This window comes from Erigeron canadensis, chromosome 1, assembly GCF_010389155.1.
Source record: "Erigeron canadensis isolate Cc75 chromosome 1, C_canadensis_v1, whole genome shotgun sequence".
NCBI lineage: Eukaryota > Viridiplantae > Streptophyta > Magnoliopsida > Asterales > Asteraceae > Erigeron > Erigeron canadensis.
Genome location: NC_057761.1, coordinates 26,279,595 through 26,298,945, shown reverse-complemented (window position 1 = coordinate 26,298,945; position 19,351 = coordinate 26,279,595). Strand labels below are relative to the sequence as shown.

Sequence of the window (19,351 nt, the reverse complement as noted above, 5' to 3'; positions counted from 1 at the left end):
TTCATTACGAGCTCAAGTGGGAGCTGTTAGAATATGATCACGTAAAATGAACGTATGTCTGGAAATTATTTAAGCCTACGGGGTCACACCTCAACATGAATGTAATTGTAATTAATTAATATATTAAATGTAATTTATTAATTAATATGATCACGAAATAGTTAATAAACGATCGTTTCAAGTTAAATAAACGTTTATTAATTAAATACATTGAAAACAGAAGGACTTAAGTGAAAATTAGGAATTAAGGAAACTTCCTAATCTCACTTAGATGGGCCGGTTTTGAAAGGCTTAGGAAAGCCTTGACTAAACTTGTCCATCAAGTTTTTAAACCCTAACAATTATCCCTATTTATAGGGGTTAAGGTTTAAGGTTTTGTATGAGACAATTAAATTTGTAAATAAAAACAAAACCTCTTCTTTTTCCTCTCGGTCGAATATATGGGAAACAAAAATCATAGAATCTTCACTTTGATTTTTGGTTTCATTAGCACGTAGAAAACTCATATATATTAATATATGTTCCATCAACATATATTATAATATTACAATGACAATAGATTTGTATGAATTGTGGAGTTTTGTTTGGTTCGACTTTAGAGGGTATATACAAAGGTTGTTTGGTTCGTGATCAAGTACTAGCATACATACATTCCAACGTTGTGTGTGCAATCGTAGAGAGGTTTAATTTAAACCTTATTATAAAGGTTTTTGCTTTATTCTCTCCAATTTAAGGTACACGTTTTCTCTCTTGGTTAATTAATTAACTACATAGATTTTATATTCCACTGCGTGCTTTGTGATTTAATGTGATAATAGTTATATAACCCAACAGCTAGGTCCCCAATTTAGATCAGTCATTGTTTGTACAGCCGATTAGGTTAAGGGATTTGGGGTGTTTTAGTGGATTGAACGACGATTCCCTGTTGGTAAGAGTTTATCTCCCTTGTACGCCGAATATGTGTGTTTAGATCTCTAAGGTTTTTTCAGAGGTCTTGTATGTGATTTTCTTTAAGGTTTTCTTTCTCAAAGTTGGATCCCCCTTCGATTAGGGTTTTTCCCTTTTTATAGTGATGTTTCGTGAAGGGTAAGTCTTCACACGTGTTTTCCGTCCCTTAACTTTTAGCAATGATCTCCTTTATTTAAAGAAGTGATATGATGATATCTTCTTTGTTCTTATCTTTTTTAACCAAGGTTGCGTAACACCCTGTGTAACTTCTTAATCTACAGCCTTCCCAGAGTGAGGCTTACCCTGGGTGGCAGCGGGTACGTCATCAGTCATCATCAATCGTTCATTAACCAAAATATTGTTGAACAATGTGTTTGTAAAGCTTGTATAGATGTCAAGTCTTTTGAAATGGTGTTTAGTATGTCATGAGTAGGTTTGGCTTAGTCCATCAAAGGTTTTGAAGGAAATTGGCTCTTTTGGTTGAAATTTGTGCTATGGTGCAGGAAAGTTGTTTTTAAAAGAAAGGGGTTTTTCTGCAGGTCGTCCCACTGCGCCGCAGTGGGAGTCGTTCGGCGCAGTGGGAATTTGGAAATTTTGATCCGTGGGATTCCACTGCGCCGCAGTGGGTGTGTTTTGCCTCATTGCGTCACAGTGAGCTTTCGTTCTTTATTTACCGAGGTTTTCCACTGCGCCACAGTCGAAGTGTTTCGCCTCACTGCGCCGCAGTGGGTACTGATAAAAAAAAATTAATCGATTTCTATTAAAAGGTTTGGGTCCTTACATTTTTGGTATCAGAGCCATGGTTCAAGGGATTTAGGTTTCGATCTTTTAGTTAAGATGCCTAGACTTGAACCATAGGAAAATTTGACTTTCACCTTAGGTTTGAAAGATTCATGTTTGAGAGTTGAAGTTTTTCGTAAGATTGGTTTAAAATGAAATAGTTTATGATAATAATAGAGCCGGCCTATTATCGATCATAAGCTATTACGTTTTAAATTAAACTTACTAAATACGGGAATGATCGGACATGAAGGTTTGGGGGTATTAGAGACTAAATAGTGAATGAAGTGTGTTACTGATAAGCTTCTCGAATTGTGTAGTATGGCTTCATCTCAAGATGAAGACGGATCGAGTCACGGCAAAAACAAAAGTGTGTCGATTGAGGAACTTAGTCATGATTTCATTAGTGAGCAAATCGGGAAGGCTTTGGAGAATTTCTCTCCATTTATCGTTAAAAAGTTAAACGAGACCCTTGAGGGCGCAATGAGTGATACGATCGCCATCAAGATAAGAGAAGAAGTTGCATCTGCAGTACAAGAAGAGTTTTATAAACGATTCCCAAAAGAAAAAGTACCAGAAAAACAAGACACTGAGGAATGGCCGAAGCCTAAGAATGAGAAGCCTTATGATCTTAAGAGCTTCACCATTGCTAACCCACCCAAATACAATGGGGATCTCGACCCAATTGTGAGCACAAGATGGGTAAACGAAGTTGAGGGAGCATTCCGTATAACAAAGACTCCACCGGAAGACAAGACCTTGTATGGGTCAAGCTTGTTATGTGATAGGGCTAAATTGTGGTGGGATGGTGAAATTGTTAAGAAGGGTGAGGATGCAACAGTGGGAATGGAATGGACTGATTTCAAAGTGGCCTTCTTTAAAGAGTTTCGATCTGAAGCCGATTTGACTAGGCTTAGGAGCGAGTTCATGAATGACTCGCAAGGCACTTTGAATATTAATGAGTTTCGGGTAAAATTTCTGGATAAAGCTCAATTTTTGTTCAGAATATTTAAAGGATGATCGGTTGTTGAAGGAACATTTTTATCGCAAACTTCGCAAAAGCATTTGACAGAAGATTATGTTACTTCAAATCGAATTGTTTACTCAATTGGTTGATGTGGCTAGGTGGCATGAGGTTGAACAAGGCATGCCTGATGATGAGACCTCCAAGAGAAAGGCGGAACAAAGTAACTCTCCAAACAAGAAGTTCCTGTCCAGTGGTAGTTCGGGGGGTAGTTCAAATAGGAATAACATTCCCACTTGCAATAATTGTGGGAAACATCATTCCGAAGTTTGTTTATTACCATCTAAGAAAGGATGTTTCAATTGTGGCCAACCGGATCACATTAGCCGAGATTGTAAGTTCTCTCCAAGCAAGCCTACCGTGTGTTTCGAATGCTTCAACGAATGACACATGAAGAGTGCTTGCCCATTGTTGACGGAGGAGGAAAGGCAAGCCGAAGCAAGGAAGGCTAATGAAAGAAAGTTGGCGAAGAAAGTAGGGAATCCGAGGGGAAGATCGTTTCAAATCTCGGTAGCTCAAGCTAAAGAATCCACCGATGTCGTGTCAGGTACTTTTCTAGTTCATGACACACCCGCTAAGATTTTATTTGATTCCGGAGCAAATCGTTCCTTTGTTGCTACTCGATTCACTAAATGCATCCCTTTAAGATTATCTTTTCTTGAACCCCCTTTGTTGGTTGAAGTAGCGGGTGATCAAACCTACATAATTAAAAATGTGTATCTAGGTTGTAGTTTAACCATCAAAGCTAATCTTATTCCGATGGGTTTGGGAGAATTTGATGTGATTTTGGGTATGGATTGGCTTGGCCAACATAAGGCAAATATTTGTTGTACCGATAAAAGTGTTCACCTAAAAGCTCCCAACGGTAGGGATATGGTCATTTACGGTGAAAGAAATCAAGACTCATTGCCTTTATGCACCTTTGCTCGAGCCCGTCGACTTATCTCTCGAGGGTGCAAAGCTTTTCTAGCTCATGTTGTTGATTCCAATAAGGAATCTAAATCGATGTCTGAAATTCCTATTGTGAGCGAGTTTGAAGATGTTTTTCCCGATGATCTACCGAGTCTTCCTCCCGATAGGCAAATTGATTTCAAAATCGACCTCTTTCCGGGTGCTTCACCTATTGCCAAGGCTCCTTATCGTCTCGCTCCAACCGAAATGCAAGAAATGATGGATCAACTCCAAGAACTACTTGATAAGGGTTTTATTCACCCAAGTAGTTCACCATGGGGTGCTCCCGTGTTGTTTGTTAAGAAGAAGGATGGTAGTTTACGGATGTGCATTGATTACCGGGAACTCAATAAGGTTACTATCAAAAACAAGTACCCTTTGCCTCGTATTGACGATCTTTTTGATCAACTTCAAGGGGCTTCTTATTTCTCAAAGATTGATCTTCGATCAGGGTACCATCAACTTAAAATTTGTGAAGAAGACATCCCAAAAACTGCGTTTAAGACTCGTTATGGTCACTATGAGTTCTTGGTCATGCCTTGATAAATCCGTTATTGTTTATATTGACGACATTTTGATCTATTCGAAGTGTCCTTCCGAACATGAGAAACATCTTCGTGAAGTTCTTGAAACCCTTCGTCAAGAGAAGTTATATGCCAAATTCTCGAAATGTGAATTTTGGTTGCGAGAGGTTCAATTTCTTGGTCATGTTGTCAATCAAGAAGGAATTAAAGTCGACCCGACAAAAATAAGTGCAATCGTGAAGTGGGAATCTCCTAAGTCCCCGACGGAAATTCGTAGCTTTCTTGGTTGGGCGGGTTATTACCGTCGATTCATTCAAGATTTTTCTAAGTTGGCTTCACCTCTTACAAAATTGACTCGAAAGAACGACAAGTTTGATTGGAAAAGTGAACAGGAAGGTGCATTTCAAACACTAAAAGAAAAGTTGAGTCAAGCACCTATTCTTACTTTGCCGGATGGAGTTGAAGAATTCTCGGTGTATTGTGATGCCTCGTTCAATGGTCTTGGTTGTGTCCTTATGCAAAAGGGGCGAGTTATCGCTTATGCATCAAAACAATTAAAAACTCATGAGAAGTCTTATCCCGTCCACGATTTAGAGCTTGCGGCGGTTGTTTTTGCATTGAAGATTTGGCGTCATTACTTGTATGGTGTTAAATTCTCCATCTATTCGGATCATAAAAGTCTTAGGTATTTCTTTGAACAACGTGATCTTAATAATCGTCAACGGAGGTGGTTAGACTTATTGAAAGACTATGATTGTGAAATTTTATATCAACCCGGGAAGGCAAATGTGGTAGCCAACGCCTTGAGTAGAAAAAGCTCTCATTTTACAATCCGTGTTTCACCTCTTTGGGTAATGCTTTCAAACGACTTCTTTGAACGAATAAGGGAAGCTCAAGAAGAAGCCTTAAAACGTGACCCCAAGCAAGAGAGAATTAAAGGGCAATTGCAACATCTCTCTAAGGACTCTCGTGGTCTCATGGTTCGTTATGGAAGAATTTGGATTCCAGTTTCGTGCACGTTGAAGGAAACTCTTCTTGATGAAGCACATAAGTCTAAGTATTCTATCCACCCCGGCGCAACGAAAATGTATCAAGACTTGAAGGTCGATTATTGGTGGCCGGGTATGAAACGTGACATTGTCAAGTATGTGGAAAAGTGTTTGACTTGTTTACAAGTTAAGGCGAAGCATCAAAAGCCATATGGGAAGCTTCAACCACTTGATATACTACAATGGAAATGGGAGCATTTGACTATGGACTTCATTACCAAACTCCCCAAGACGCCCAAACATCAGTTTGATTCCATTTGGGTGATTGTGGATCGACTAACGAAAAGTGTCTTGTTTTTGCCTATCCGTGAGTCATCATCTTCTGAAGTTCTAGCCGATATATATGTGAAAGAAGTTGTAGCTCGGCATGGCATCCCCGTCTCTATTGTTTCGGATAGGGATACTCGATTTACCTCCCATTTTTGGAGGAAGTTTCATGAAGATATGGGTACTAAGTTACATTTTAGTACCGCATACCACCCGCAAACGGACGGTCAAAGCGAAACAACCATCCAAACTTTGGAAGACATGTTGTGAGCATGCATCATTGATTTTGGAGGACCATGGGATGCATACTTACCTTTAGCGGAACTTTCGTACAATAATAGCTACCATTCTAGTATTAAGATGCCACCGTACGAAATGCTTTATGGTAGAAAATGTCGAACTCCCATTTGTTGGGGAGAAGTAGGCCAACGAGAATTAGGAGGAACCGATGTCGTTCTTGAAACTACACAGAAGATCGATGAGATTCGTGAAAGACTTAAAGCGGCTCAGGATAGACAAAAGTTGTATGCCGATGTTAGAAGAAGGCCCATTGAGTTTATGGTTGGTGATCGGGTTATGCTAAACGTATCTCCATGAAAGGGTTTGCTACGATTTCGCAAACGTGGAAAGTTAGTCCACGGTTCATAGGCCCGTTTCGGATTATTGCTCGTATTGGAAAAGTGGCATACCAATTGAAGTTACCCGAAGAACTATCTCGTATTCATAACACTTTCATATATCTCAACTCCAGAAATGTCTTGTTGATGATGCAACGTGTGTTCCACTAAATGAAATCGAGCTAGACAAGAAGTTAACTTATGTCGAGGAACCGGTTGCTATAGTTGAAGAAGAGTTGAGAAGGATAAATAATAAGACGGTACGCACTTTCAAGGTACAATGGAAGCACCATAAGAACTCTAAGTATACGTGGGAAACAGAGCATGACATGTTGGTGTACTATCCGTCTTTGCACATGGCATGGATCACGGGGACGTGATCGATTCTAAGTGGGGGAGATTTGTAACACCCCAATATTTTAAGGGTAAATAAAAATCAACCCGTTTCATAGTTTTGGCATTAAATTAATTTCCTAGTGTTTTGCTTTGAGTTAAGGGGTTAATTTAGTTGGAACTTTAGTGGCTAGCGGGTATTTTACCCACAAAATATGTAATAGGACGTGGCTAGCAGGGAGAAAAGCCAGCCACCAAGTTTGATGATTCATGTTTTCCCACTAAGTTTCCACTCAACCTTTTCACTACCTTCTTCCTCTTATTCTTCTTCAAATTCATGCAATTGAAGCTTCAAAACTCAAAGTAAAGAATTGTAATCCTGAAACAATAACAATAATCATCTCCAATTGAATTAGAAATTTAAATTTGGGGTTTTCTTTGAAGTGGTTGTGGCCGAAATTTTTAAGGATAAAAAGGGGGAAGATTTTCAATTTGAAAACCCTAATTCTTTGTCTCTCATTCTTGAGGTATTGATTTTCATAACCCTAGTTTTATTTGTTTTTAAAATTTAGGGTTCTTAGTCTTAGAGTTAGGGGTTTTTGCTATTGGAGATTTTCAAGTAAAACCCTAACTAAATTTGAATGACAAATGGATAATTGATTGAAAGAATTGTTGTTAATGAAAATCCCCCTTGGTAAGAATCTCATGGTGTTTGGCTAGTGTTTATGAAATAAAGCTTTATTTTGAGAATTTGAAGTTTGTTAGAAAAGTGTTTAGATATAGGTGTTGAAGAATAAATTGTTGAACTTGTAGCCTTATTGTGTCAAGTAGCCAAGTTTGAGGTGAGTGTATATGCATATAATCATGTTCTTGTTATTAGAGGTCATAGGTGGGTAAATTCCTATGACCCATTTGATAGTTGTTAAATGGAACTAGTAGGTGGGTAAATTCCTACTAGTCAATTTGTTTGCAAGAGCTAGTAGGTGGGTAAATTCCTACTAGCCAAATTGTCCATGGCCATGTTGAAAATAAATGTATGTTGTTTGATTTGTATGAAAAGGCTAGCTTGCTAGGCTTATATGGTGCTTGATGCACAAAGTTGAAATGACATGATTATGATTATATGTGTATGCATTCACTAAGTGTTGCTTATGTTTTAGTTGTTTAACTCTTTTATAGGAGTTGGTAGTAGCAAGGGTAAAGAAGCGATCGAGTGAAGTTAGAATTGGAAGCCCTTGCCATTTGGAAGGTTGGCATTTTGGATAATTTGGGTAGATGATCCATTTGGTACTCATTGGCTCTTGATATAAATCCCTTTTGGTTAACTTGTTTTGGAAATTCTGAAAAATTGTATTTAAATGGGTAATGCAAGTCTTGAAAGATTTGATGAATTATCCAAGTTGGTCATCCGACCCACTTGTTGAACAATGTGTTTGTAAAGCTTGTAAAGATGTCAAGTCTTTTGAAATGGTGTTTAGTATGTCATGAGCAGGTTTGGCTTAGTCTATGAAAGGTTTTGAAGGAAATTGGCATTTTTGGTTGAAGCCATTTTGTGTTATGGTGCAGGAAAGTTATTTTTAAAAGAAAGGGGTTTTTCTGCAGGTCGTCTCACTGCGTCGTAGTGGGAGTCATTCCCTGCCCACTGCGCCGCAATGGGCATTTGGTCATTTTGATCCGTGGGATTCCACTGCGCCGCAGTGGGTGTGTTTTGCCTCACTGCGTCGCAGTGAGCTTTCGTTCTTTATTTACCGAGGTTTTCCACTGCGCCGCAGTGGAAGTGTTTCGCCTCACTGCGCCGCAGTGGGTACTGATAAAAAAAAAAATTTTAATCGATTTCTATTAAAAGGTTTGGGTCCTTACAGTTAACCAAAATATTGCTTTCTTAGTTTGAATTGTGTAACTATGTAAGTAAAATTTACTACCCCTATGATTTGAGAAGGAGAATGATAAAGGTAAAGGTTGGTATATATATATATACCTATATATATACTCCCTATTAAAAAATTTTCAACTCTTGTTGAAAGTTTATAAGATTGGGGACATGCAATATTACCCTTTTACCCCTCCTTATTTTTTCCCTTATTCACTACATTTATTTATTCTCTATATTGTTTTATTCTGCCACAAAAATACACACACCTCCACTATTGTCCTCAAAACCCAACCATCACCTCCACTGTATCGACTCCACCTTCGTTTAACACCAGTGAAATTAGGGACACTTGTATTCTACTGCAGTTTTGTTTATACGCCATGTCAATGGTATTCGCCGCAACGCCCGGGTACCATGCTCGTTTATATATATATATATATATATATATCCCCGCGCAATGCAGCAGCGATGACATTAGTTCCGATGTGGTGACATCGACGGATGGTGATGGTGTCGGCGTCAAGTGGTGTAGAAAATTGATACAAAGATATTTGAAATTAGGGATTGTGAATATATCTTTTAAAAGATTATGGAATGATTGTGTAAGTTAATTAATTAAGGGTAAAATGGTAATTTCGCATGTCCCAAAATTGTAAACTTTTTAACATAAGAATATAATTTTTATATAATAGTATAAAATTATAGAAGTATAGGTATGTCAATCGACAATGATCTCAGCTCAATTGAGTGAATAATCTTGGTGTATTTATTAATTTACTAGATTTGAGTTTAAGACTTGGTTGACATATCTAGGGAGTTTTTTCTAAAGAAATAAATACTCTACTATAGTGATGACCCATTTAAGAGTTAATTAAGACTACTTACTGTACACCGAGTGGTACTCATCTTTGTGCGGTAAAAAAAATAATTCCAATATAAATAATCTTGATGTTTTTTTTACTACTAACATAGCTTCCGATACGAACTCCAATTTGAAGATTTAAAATGCCACGAAATAAGGAAAAGAGCTCTACAACTTTGGTTTTGGAATCTATGGCTACTTTTGCACCTTTATGACTCACAAAAACTAAAGGCATCTTCAATGGTGTTTGATAAAAGGCTTATTTTAAAGAAAAAAATCTTTATAAAAAATTTATACCATCGTGTTAAATGACTTATTTGATTAATAGGTTGAAAAATATCAATCTTTTGAACAAAAACTTTTTTTCCTTTTTAGTGATAAAAATAAGTTATAAGAAAAAGCTTTATCATTGAAATAATAGCTTTTTGATAAGTTGAAGATAATGGAACAATTATGTGGCAAAAATAATAAGTCATTAAAACTTATTATCATTATGGTTGCTCTAATTAAGTGCACTAATTGTGAAAATCTCTAATGCATGTCGTGTTGCTTCTAATGCACCACACTTGGTACATGGCGGACTACAACTTAAGTTTTAACTTCTTTTTTTTTTTTATCTATTCGGCAAGTTTAACCTACGATGATCCATTTTAATTTAACTTGACCTTTGTTGATCTAGATTAACCATGACACCTCAAACCCTAAATTTCGCTTTTCTTATAGATACCACATATTATGCATTAAACATCTAAATTTTAAAATTATAAGTACCATGAAAATACAAATATTAAGAAGTGAACCTTGTCTATGTAATGATAAATTCAAGATGGTATACAATTTGGAAAATCAAAAGCCCAACGATTACAAGACTAAATAAAAGACTATTTCTGTTGAGAATTCAATCTTGGAATTATAATCAATTTGTACGATAAGATAGAAACAATTAAGTGGTGATGATGGTTCATTCGTACGTTCGTTCCTTTTAAAGACATGTAGGAAGATGAGCAACAAAAAGTCCTTCTAGATTTAGGCAAATTCTGATATAAAGTGGATAGATTTTTAACACGTAACGATATCTCTTTCCACTTAAAGCTTTTGACTTTTGATGCCCCCACGCCAATCTTTTTCATTTCGATATTTTTGTAAATACTGCCGCATCTTTTTGCGGTACTCGCGATAGTTATCGATAAACTAAAATAAGATTGACATGTATTTGAAACAACACGTGACGTATTTCTTGATCGACATGTATCTTTTTAATTATTTTATTTTGTTAAATTAGTTTTTTTGTTGTATATAAATTCAATTATTTTATTAGACTTAAAATTAAACTATAACTCTAGGTTTAATAATACAAAAGACATTATAACCTTATATGATTAATCGTTTTTTCATTAATAAATTGTCTCTTTTTCTTTCTCAATTCTTCAACTCCTATTATTTATATTAGTTATAATAAGTTATTAACATGAAAACTTAAAAAATTTAAGTTTACGATCAGAAAACACAAGACTATTTGTAATCATCCACTATGCTTGCAAGTTCCTATTTTGATTTGGTTTTAGAAATTTTAGGTAAATCAAAAATTCTAACTAAACATATATTATATTTATCATTACTGTTTATTATAATATAGCTTCGATTATCAATTTACTTTTTAATCACAATTTATGTCATACTCACGAATCATGTATAAGGCATTTTTAAATTTTCTTATGATACAATACCATACCTCATATGAGTATTAAAACTAATAACATTTAAAATATTCTCTTTATCTATTCATATCTTTTTAATTGATGTAAAATGAAATAGATTTCCCCCGCTCCCAGCTAAGCAAATTTCTTTTAGATGCGTCAATTTCAAAGAATCGTATTCAACATCATAAAATGACATAAAAAAGAGTTAAAAAGATAAGTAATGAAACTAAAAAAATGAAACAACTGATAAATAAAATAAGAGAAAATTTCATTAGATCATGTGGTTTGCTGTATTATCAATTTCGTCCTTGTTGTTTTTTTTATTATTATTTCACTCTGTGGTGACTTTTTGTTTCATTAGAAACCCCTCTCTCTAACGGACGTTTAGTTAACCCTCTCATGTGCATTGCATGTGAGGGTATTTTCGTCTTTTTACCTCTTATCTTCTTCACTAAAAGATATATACATCCGGATCTAAATTCAAACAACCAACTAAATACTCATTTTATATTTGTATATATCTATATCTATCTATCTATCTATCATCATCATCAATATCAACAAAACTCAAATTTAAAAAGAAAAAAAATCAAAAGATGCTTCGAATTTGGTGCACAACACCTTTTCTCCGCCGCAATCTGACCAACCACCACAAACCACCACGCTGCCACCTCTTATTTCGGCTGGATCTGATCAACTGGTGGCTGGGGAGGCTTCGATTGGGGCTGGGATTAATAATGGGTTGAAATCAGATGCCAAATTGATGGATTTTAGGGTTCTTAATAATAAAACCCTAATTTTGATGATACCACCACTACTGTACAATCACCACCACCTCCGGTTATGACCAGCCCACCGCTACCACCTTCACCTTTCCACCCCAGCCCATCTCGTAAGGAATTGCTACCATCGCTAACAGAATAGCCCACCCAGATTGACACCTTCCATTGCTGGTAGCGATGGCAGAGAATTGAATTATTGAAGGGGGCGTGAGTTAGAGCTGCACAAAGGAAGAAACTAAAAGGCTTTAATTAGCCTTCGGTGTTTTGTAAAGCACATCTGCCAAGAAGGCCTCATGTGGGGTTTGAATTTCCTTGCTTCATTTTTAATTTCGTTCTTTACTCTTTTGATTCAATCGATACAGCCGCAAGCTAGTATTATCATTATTCCTTTTGATTAATTTTTTATTATTATTATTATTATTAAATGTTAGATATTTAGATATGTTTGATGACGAACTTAAGATATTAGTTAATATTGTTTTTGATATGTTGTTAATATATTACTTTCATTAACAGTTAATTAAAGGGATGAAAAGTTATAACTTGAGTTTTTATTGTTGATAGAAATATTTTTGAGTTCTAAATTGGGTTTGATAGATATGGAGTTAGGTTTGAGTGTATCAAGAAGGTGTAAAATTCTAGGTTCATGTTGAAGAAGATGAATAATAAGCTTAGGGAAAGGATTTGGTTGAAAGGACGAATATACCCTCATGTGCATTGTACATGAGGGGCTTAACGAAGTGTCACTAACGTCTGTTAAGGTGAAGGGTGCCTAATGAAGCAAAAAGTCATCATAAGGTGAAGTAATAATAAAAAAAACGACATGGGCGAAAATTGATAATACAGCAAATAACAGGGTGATCTAATGAAATTTTCTCATAAAATAATGTATGAACTAAATAGTTAAAAAATAATATATATATATATATATAAACCATGGACCAAAGGTAAAAATTATTTAAAGTTTATATTAATTAGTTAACACTTTTGTCTTTCTAGACAGGGTACTATCTTCATATCTTAAAAGAGTATTGTAACTATTTTTCAATTTTAAGTATAACCTGAAAACAACCTTTATACGATATATAGGGGTAAGGCGATACGTAAACAATCCTTAAATTAGAAATACCATATACATGACATGGTTAATTGTGTTTGTGTATACAAAATATATAACAAAAAGTTCAAATAAAAATACGAGTAGTGTATGTTTTGGGCCTTTAACTTTATTGAGCAGTGCATTAAACATAAACTATTAAACAAAACATATATGCCCATTTCTCATTCCCATTTACCAAAATAAATAGGGAACTTCTTTGGGCTAACGGATTTAATAAATAATTTGGATATAAGCGTATACCTCATGTAAGTCTACTACAGGCCCATTAACGAACGTTATGAGTTACTCAAAAATCTAATTGAGACCAAATTGGTTTTGGATGTACTATTCGCATTTTCTTTGCATTTCAGCCTTTGTTAAAACTTTCTTGCTACAATGTGCAAAATAACGAAATTGTGGTTCATAGATATTTTTAAAAAATATAATAGTAGTCACCTCACGATTTATTAGTCATATATCATGTATTCATTTTTTTTATATTATCTCAAGCTCGATTTGAAGAAATTATAAAATTTCAACGAACGAGTCAACTCAAGCAAACAATAGTTATATTTTCACTTTGTACTAATGGACAACTAAAGCAAAGTTTGGTCGAAACCAACTATATTGTTTAAAATTGGTACAATTTGACAATTTGGTCGGGCCTGCATCAAAATTGTGTACTAAAGATTTAATTTTTAATTTCCATAAACCATTCTTACAGTGTTGTTTATGGTTATAGAGGTTAACCTAACCATTTTATATTTTTATTATTCTAATTATATCAACATATTGATAAAATGATTATTTCATGGTATTGTTCTTATTTTGTACTTTTAGTATAAATTCTGATTATTTCATGGTATTGTTCTTAATTTGTACTTTTAGTATAAATTCTGATTAGTTCATGGTATTGTTCTTAATTTGTACTTTTAGTATAAATTCTGATTAGTTCATGGTATTGTTCTTATTTTGTACTTTTAGTATAAATTCTTTGATATTAATCCCATCATGTGAAAGTGAAACGTATGACTTGGTATAAATTAGTATGCTACCTATTACTACATGGTTTTATTTGTTGAATTATAAGACTATTAGGAGCAAGGAGTTTTAAGAACCTTATCCTCTGACTTTTTATGACATGTGACATAAGATGATAATGTAAGGGTTCTCTTGGAGCAAGGAGTTTCTTTAGATGGGGTTCTTGAACTTTTATTTTTTATTTTTTTTGTGACATGTGGCATAAAGTAATAATATAGGGGTTCTTTTTTGTGACATGTGGCATAAATTCATTTGAGACTCGCGTTTTCAACCCCGTCTCTTTGGTGCCGGGGTCACCAAATTTTTCCTCGAGAACGCCGCTGGGAGCGGTGTGGATGGCATCCCTCTGGCGTTTCCAGGCGTTCTCAAGCACTTTTTGGCCGAGAAACGCCTTTCTTCTAACAGCCTAAAAAGGTAACCACTGACCAAACCAAACGGGCTTCGTTGGCTTTAGTTGCTTTGGTTTGGCATAACAATCCAAACTGTCTAGCTTGAAAAAACTATTGGTCAAGATTTTAAGTTAAAAGCATTCAAACCGGACTATATGTCCCTGACTCATTGTACTTACGAAGTTCAGCCTAATGTATATGCACTACACTTGCATGATTTCGGAATTTGAATTCGTATACAACTTTCTAACATAACAACTGATAAAATTGCCCATTCACATGGGATATACAGAATTTGTAGTAACTTCTTTTAGCGTATTGTCCAAAACCTCGGGAAGAAAAGCTAGAAGAGGAACTTGATTGCTGCCATCCCCATATCGTAAGTAAAAGTACTAGTAGTTGGACCACAACAACCTCCACTTCTATTAGACCAGCCAAAAAATAAATTATTAAATATAATGTCAAACTAGTAAACTACATTATTGAATAGCACCTGTCAATATACATCCATCATGAAGCACTGTAGTGCTTCTAAATCAAACTTAGAAAGCCATCATGATTCACATATATCAAGTACAAATGTCCCAACTTTAGCAATGTGTAATTTAGCAACTTAAACAATAGAGATACACCTTTTTACACTAGCTTATCATGACCGTAGCTTTTCGGTGAACGACATAAAGCACAAAAACGGATATCAGACCATCCTTAACGTCTATAGGAAATTTGTGGTGACATGAAGGGTGTTTGTAGAAAGACTATTGATGTAGGTGGTAACATGAAGGATGCCCATCCATGGTTGTTTGTAGAAAATGATGGGGAAGAATGAGGAGAGATAAAGGTAAAAGACAAAAGTTACTTTAGAATTTATTTAGTTGTTTGTAAGAATGATGGATATATTATTGTTGTGGGTAAAAAGTGTTTGTGGGAAGGATAGATGAAAAGCTGACGTAGTATGTTGATTAGGATATTTGTTAGAAGGATATCCTGAACTGATGCGGATGGTCTCATGGTTTAGAATCTTGCCCCATTGTCTTTCTAATTATAATGTTATGTGACTAATCTTTCATCAGGTGGGTCATATAACTGACCGGTAATTAGTTGGTTATCTACTATTATTATTATGAAAATGTTAAATGTAGCCTTTAGGACTGCACTTAACGTGAATAAAAAACTGTAAACATTTATATTAAAAGTTCACCACCTAAATTTTTAAAATATACAAATATTTAATGCACATTAGCAAAAGCCTTTAAGACTACGTTTAGCAAAATACCCTAATTATTATCACATATATCTATTTATATATCTATTCACTTGCAGTGAAAAATGTGTTGGTTTATGAAATTTGTGAGGTACAAAGTTGAGTGTGTAAATTTAAAAGTTCATGGTTGATTGAGGAGACCGACTATTACAGTACTACTGGATGGTCTAGTAACTGGCACGGAGCAGGATTCCAAGATCGCCCATATAAAAGTGCACATAATTTCAAATTTAGGCCGATCTATTTGTAAAACCTGCAAAAAAGAATTAAAGAATGCTATCGACCATGGACTAAAATACTAAATCGATCGGCCGAAGACCATAATTTAGGCATGTTCTTTATCGAATATCGATCATTCAATGATTTCGTTTCTACGCACTGGTGGCTATTGCTATTTGCTAATATATATGGCATGTCTAAACTTTAATTTAGCCTAAAAGTATAAAAGGTAGCATAAAATTGGCAAAATGGTCCATGAAAGTTTCTGAGTTAACAATCATTGAAACTAGTTTTATTTCACTGCAAGGTAACGCTTGTCTTTTTTCCTTTCTCATACCACCTGTTGATGTGTGCCCTTATCGACATTATTTCTTAACATCCAAGCTCCCTTAAAAGTGCAAAAAGATACAAAAACTTCTTTCCATATATGGAAAACCACAGTAATCATTGTTGGCTACACCTTACCATATACAGAGTGCTTGAACTACTCCACTGCTGATCATTCTGCCCCCAGCCCCCCCACCATAATTTGGTTTTATTTTATTTTTTTATCAACTGGGTGGATTAGTTAACTTATTAAAAAATCTTTTTTCATTCTTCCATTTCTTTTTGTCTCTTTCTATAAGCAAGGCATCAAAAAGTCATGTTTATCAACATTTATCCTGCTTACTTATATTGGGAAAGAATCTAATGGGAGTTTTGCTAACCCAATTAGGGTAGATCATAAAAGGTTATGTTTGGAACTGCATTTAGAAATTAGTTATATCATGTACTAATTACCTTTTTTGTGCCAAATTAGGACTATTCGACATGATTAGAAGTTTTAGCTTTAAAGACGCAATGAGCTACACACATTTCTGAAAATACTAAAATTCGACTATATGTAACTTGAAAACTCAATATTTGGATAATCATTCTCTAAGCGAAAAAATACAACACCCTCTACGCCTCTATAAACCCAATAAGAAGGAACCTAGGAACATAAGTTGAATTATTGAATCGATACTTTTTAGTATCAAGTGATCTCTTATTTATAGAAAATGTCACACATTAATAAAAGACTAACAAAAAAAAAAACTATAGGTACATGAAAGAATGTAGAAGACGCCCAAACCAACTAGGAACAAAGATCCAAAAAAATAGAAATAAAAAAAAACACACACATTTCACACACACATACATTGAAACAGACAATTCAAACTACTTTAAGAGCAAATCCCAATTGAAGTCGGGTTGTATTGAATCACTGGTGGTTGATTTTGATGTTGATGTTGACGGTGGGTCCGAAAATATTGTCGGCAAGGAATCAAAAGTCTCCCATTGTGTGGTTACCACAACTCCCCCTGATGTCTTCTTACTCAACGACACCTCCTCTTGTTGTTGTGTCGCCATTGTTGATAATTTCCCAACTACTGACCTCTTTGATTGGTGGTTGTGGTTTGTGGTCACGGTGCCACCATGCCCGTTGGCATGTGATGGTCGCGGCTGGCTTGGCCCTATTTTTGTCGCCGTGTTTTTAACCTTTAAAACGTCCAGAGTTTCTACGTATCTTTGCACCCTTTCGACCTATATAATTAGTCACAAAATCAAAAATATTTAGTAGGAACTTTAATTTCTTTTTTAGAAAAACAATACGCTCCTTTATAGGACTGTATATGGAATTAGAACGCCAATGAAGCACAGATCAACTGGCAGACTCTGGTTTTTACCCATGGGTCAAAAATTGAACGTTCAAACAAAAATAGAACTAGAACCTACAACCAGCTAGCAATCGTTTTGAGAAAAACATTAATATACCAATAAGTTCTTGGTCTAATGGTCTCAAAGGACGTGAAAAACTTTAAATAAAAACTAATTACTAACAACTAACTTTAAAAAATAAATACGAGTAATAAATAACTATATAATAAAAACAAGCAACCTGTTTTTTCTTGAGAAGACTAACATCTCCTTCGATTTTAACTTCATCAAGCTTAAGCAATTGATTCATCAACAACTCAATCAAATTCGTAATCAATTTCTCTCCAACGTTCCCTCCTTTAGCTATAACCGAATCAAGCGCTTTCACCTATATCCATTTTAATACACAGCTCTTAATATCCTTTTTCCAAAAGTATACTTCATTATATACCATAGTAAATTGTATCTCAACAACGCACGGATATTATGCTAGTTATACCTGGCTGACAAGTCTATCCACCTCAAGGCTAATTTCGGATATCGATTTAGTAGCCTTTTCGATTTTTGCATTCTTTCTAGCTTCAATATACCTCTTCTCTTTACTAATTGGGTCTTCCATTACCACCATTTTTGACTTATCTTTTACTCCCACAACATCTAAAAATGTTTTTGAAGCCCTTTCTTTATCCTTGTACATTATCTTTTGATCTTCATGGTGCAACCCTGTTGGCCCTGTTAACTTCTTCTTTAATTCCCCTATACATATACATTTAAAAAAAAAAACTAATTATAATTCACAAAAACTAACACAAAAAAAACTTCAAAAATCAAGAGTTATACACTTATATTATTATCATATATATATTTTTATTTTTATTACCAAATGTGGCAGTGGCACTAATAATGATCTCATGATATATTGACCCGTATTTCACGCGAACTCTAATAGTTGGCGGGGGAATACGGGTCAATTCTTCATCCGGGTCTCGCTTTTGAACCAACATTCCTCCGGGCCGGACCTCCAACACGTTCTCTCCCGGGCTGCTGTCTTTCACCGCAGCCCGGGAAGTCAACTCTGTTGTTTTAGTCCTCATACGCATCATATTTGATAAAAACTTAAACAAAAGTGAAGTACAAAATTCACAAATAATAACACAGATCAAATCATTGACTTTATAACGATCTGTGTAACGATGACGTCATACATAACAAAGCCTGTATCTCATCAAAAGAAATATTTTCAAAAACATATTTACACACGTAACACAAAAATAGTAAGGTGGAAAATAAGTTTCCGGCCAGGCCGAAAAGAAAAGGAAGATTGAGATCTTAATTTTGGAAAGAAAAGAAAAAAAACTAAAAACTTGTACAAGAGGCTTTGTTTTGGTTGTTTTAAAGTGAAGAAAACAATGTAGATGCGAATAAATGAGTGATTAAATAAATGGGGTTTTATAAAATAAGATTATAACTTTTGTTTATGTTATAAAGTCTTGGTTTTTTATATATTAATTTATTGTTATTATTATTCTGGAGAAGAGTGGAAGGTAGGGAAAGATAGATAGATGGAGAGAAGGTGAGAAAGAAAATGAATGGACAACGAACAAAACACAGGGTCGAAGGAATGGTATATACATGTGTGATTATTATATATTTTATTTACTTTTATATAGTTGATTGATTTGGAAATGGGTAGTGTTCCCTTTTTTAAATGTATACTCGTATTATGCAAATACGAGTAATAATAATGTTTAATCTATATAATAAATAAATAAATGATTTTTTTTATAAAAATAACTTATTTGATACATCTAAATACTCTCTCAAAGATTTCTTTCTTTTTTCATTTAATTAATTTATAATATCATAACTTTTAACAACTATTTAGATAAATAACCTTACTGAATGTAAATTAGTCAATTCTATCATTTAAATTTTCATCATTTTGATAT

The 19,351-nt window shown here is 34.7% G+C and overlaps 2 protein-coding genes across 2 annotated transcripts; one reads left to right on the top strand and one right to left on the bottom strand.

Annotated features, from left to right (window-relative positions):
• Positions 1–5,903: 5,903 nt before the first annotated feature.
• Positions 5,904–6,540, top strand: LOC122588199. The gene is made up of 2 exons (XM_043760326.1): positions 5,904–6,128; positions 6,295–6,540. Exons 1-2 carry the CDS (start codon positions 5,904–5,906, stop codon positions 6,538–6,540), a joined length of 471 nt encoding a protein of 156 aa, XP_043616261.1.
• Positions 6,541–16,696: 10,156 nt separating this feature from the next.
• LOC122583073 (BAG family molecular chaperone regulator 1-like) lies at positions 16,697–18,815 on the bottom strand. Its single transcript, XM_043755516.1, has 4 exons — positions 18,283–18,815; positions 17,902–18,158; positions 17,644–17,790; positions 16,697–17,288 (listed from the first exon to the last, which is right to left on the bottom strand). The coding sequence occupies exons 1-4, from the start codon at positions 18,503–18,505 to the stop codon at positions 16,923–16,925; spliced, it is 993 nt and encodes a 330-aa protein (XP_043611451.1). The 5' UTR covers positions 18,506–18,815; the 3' UTR covers positions 16,697–16,922.
• Between the last annotated feature and the right edge of the window lie 536 nt (positions 18,816–19,351).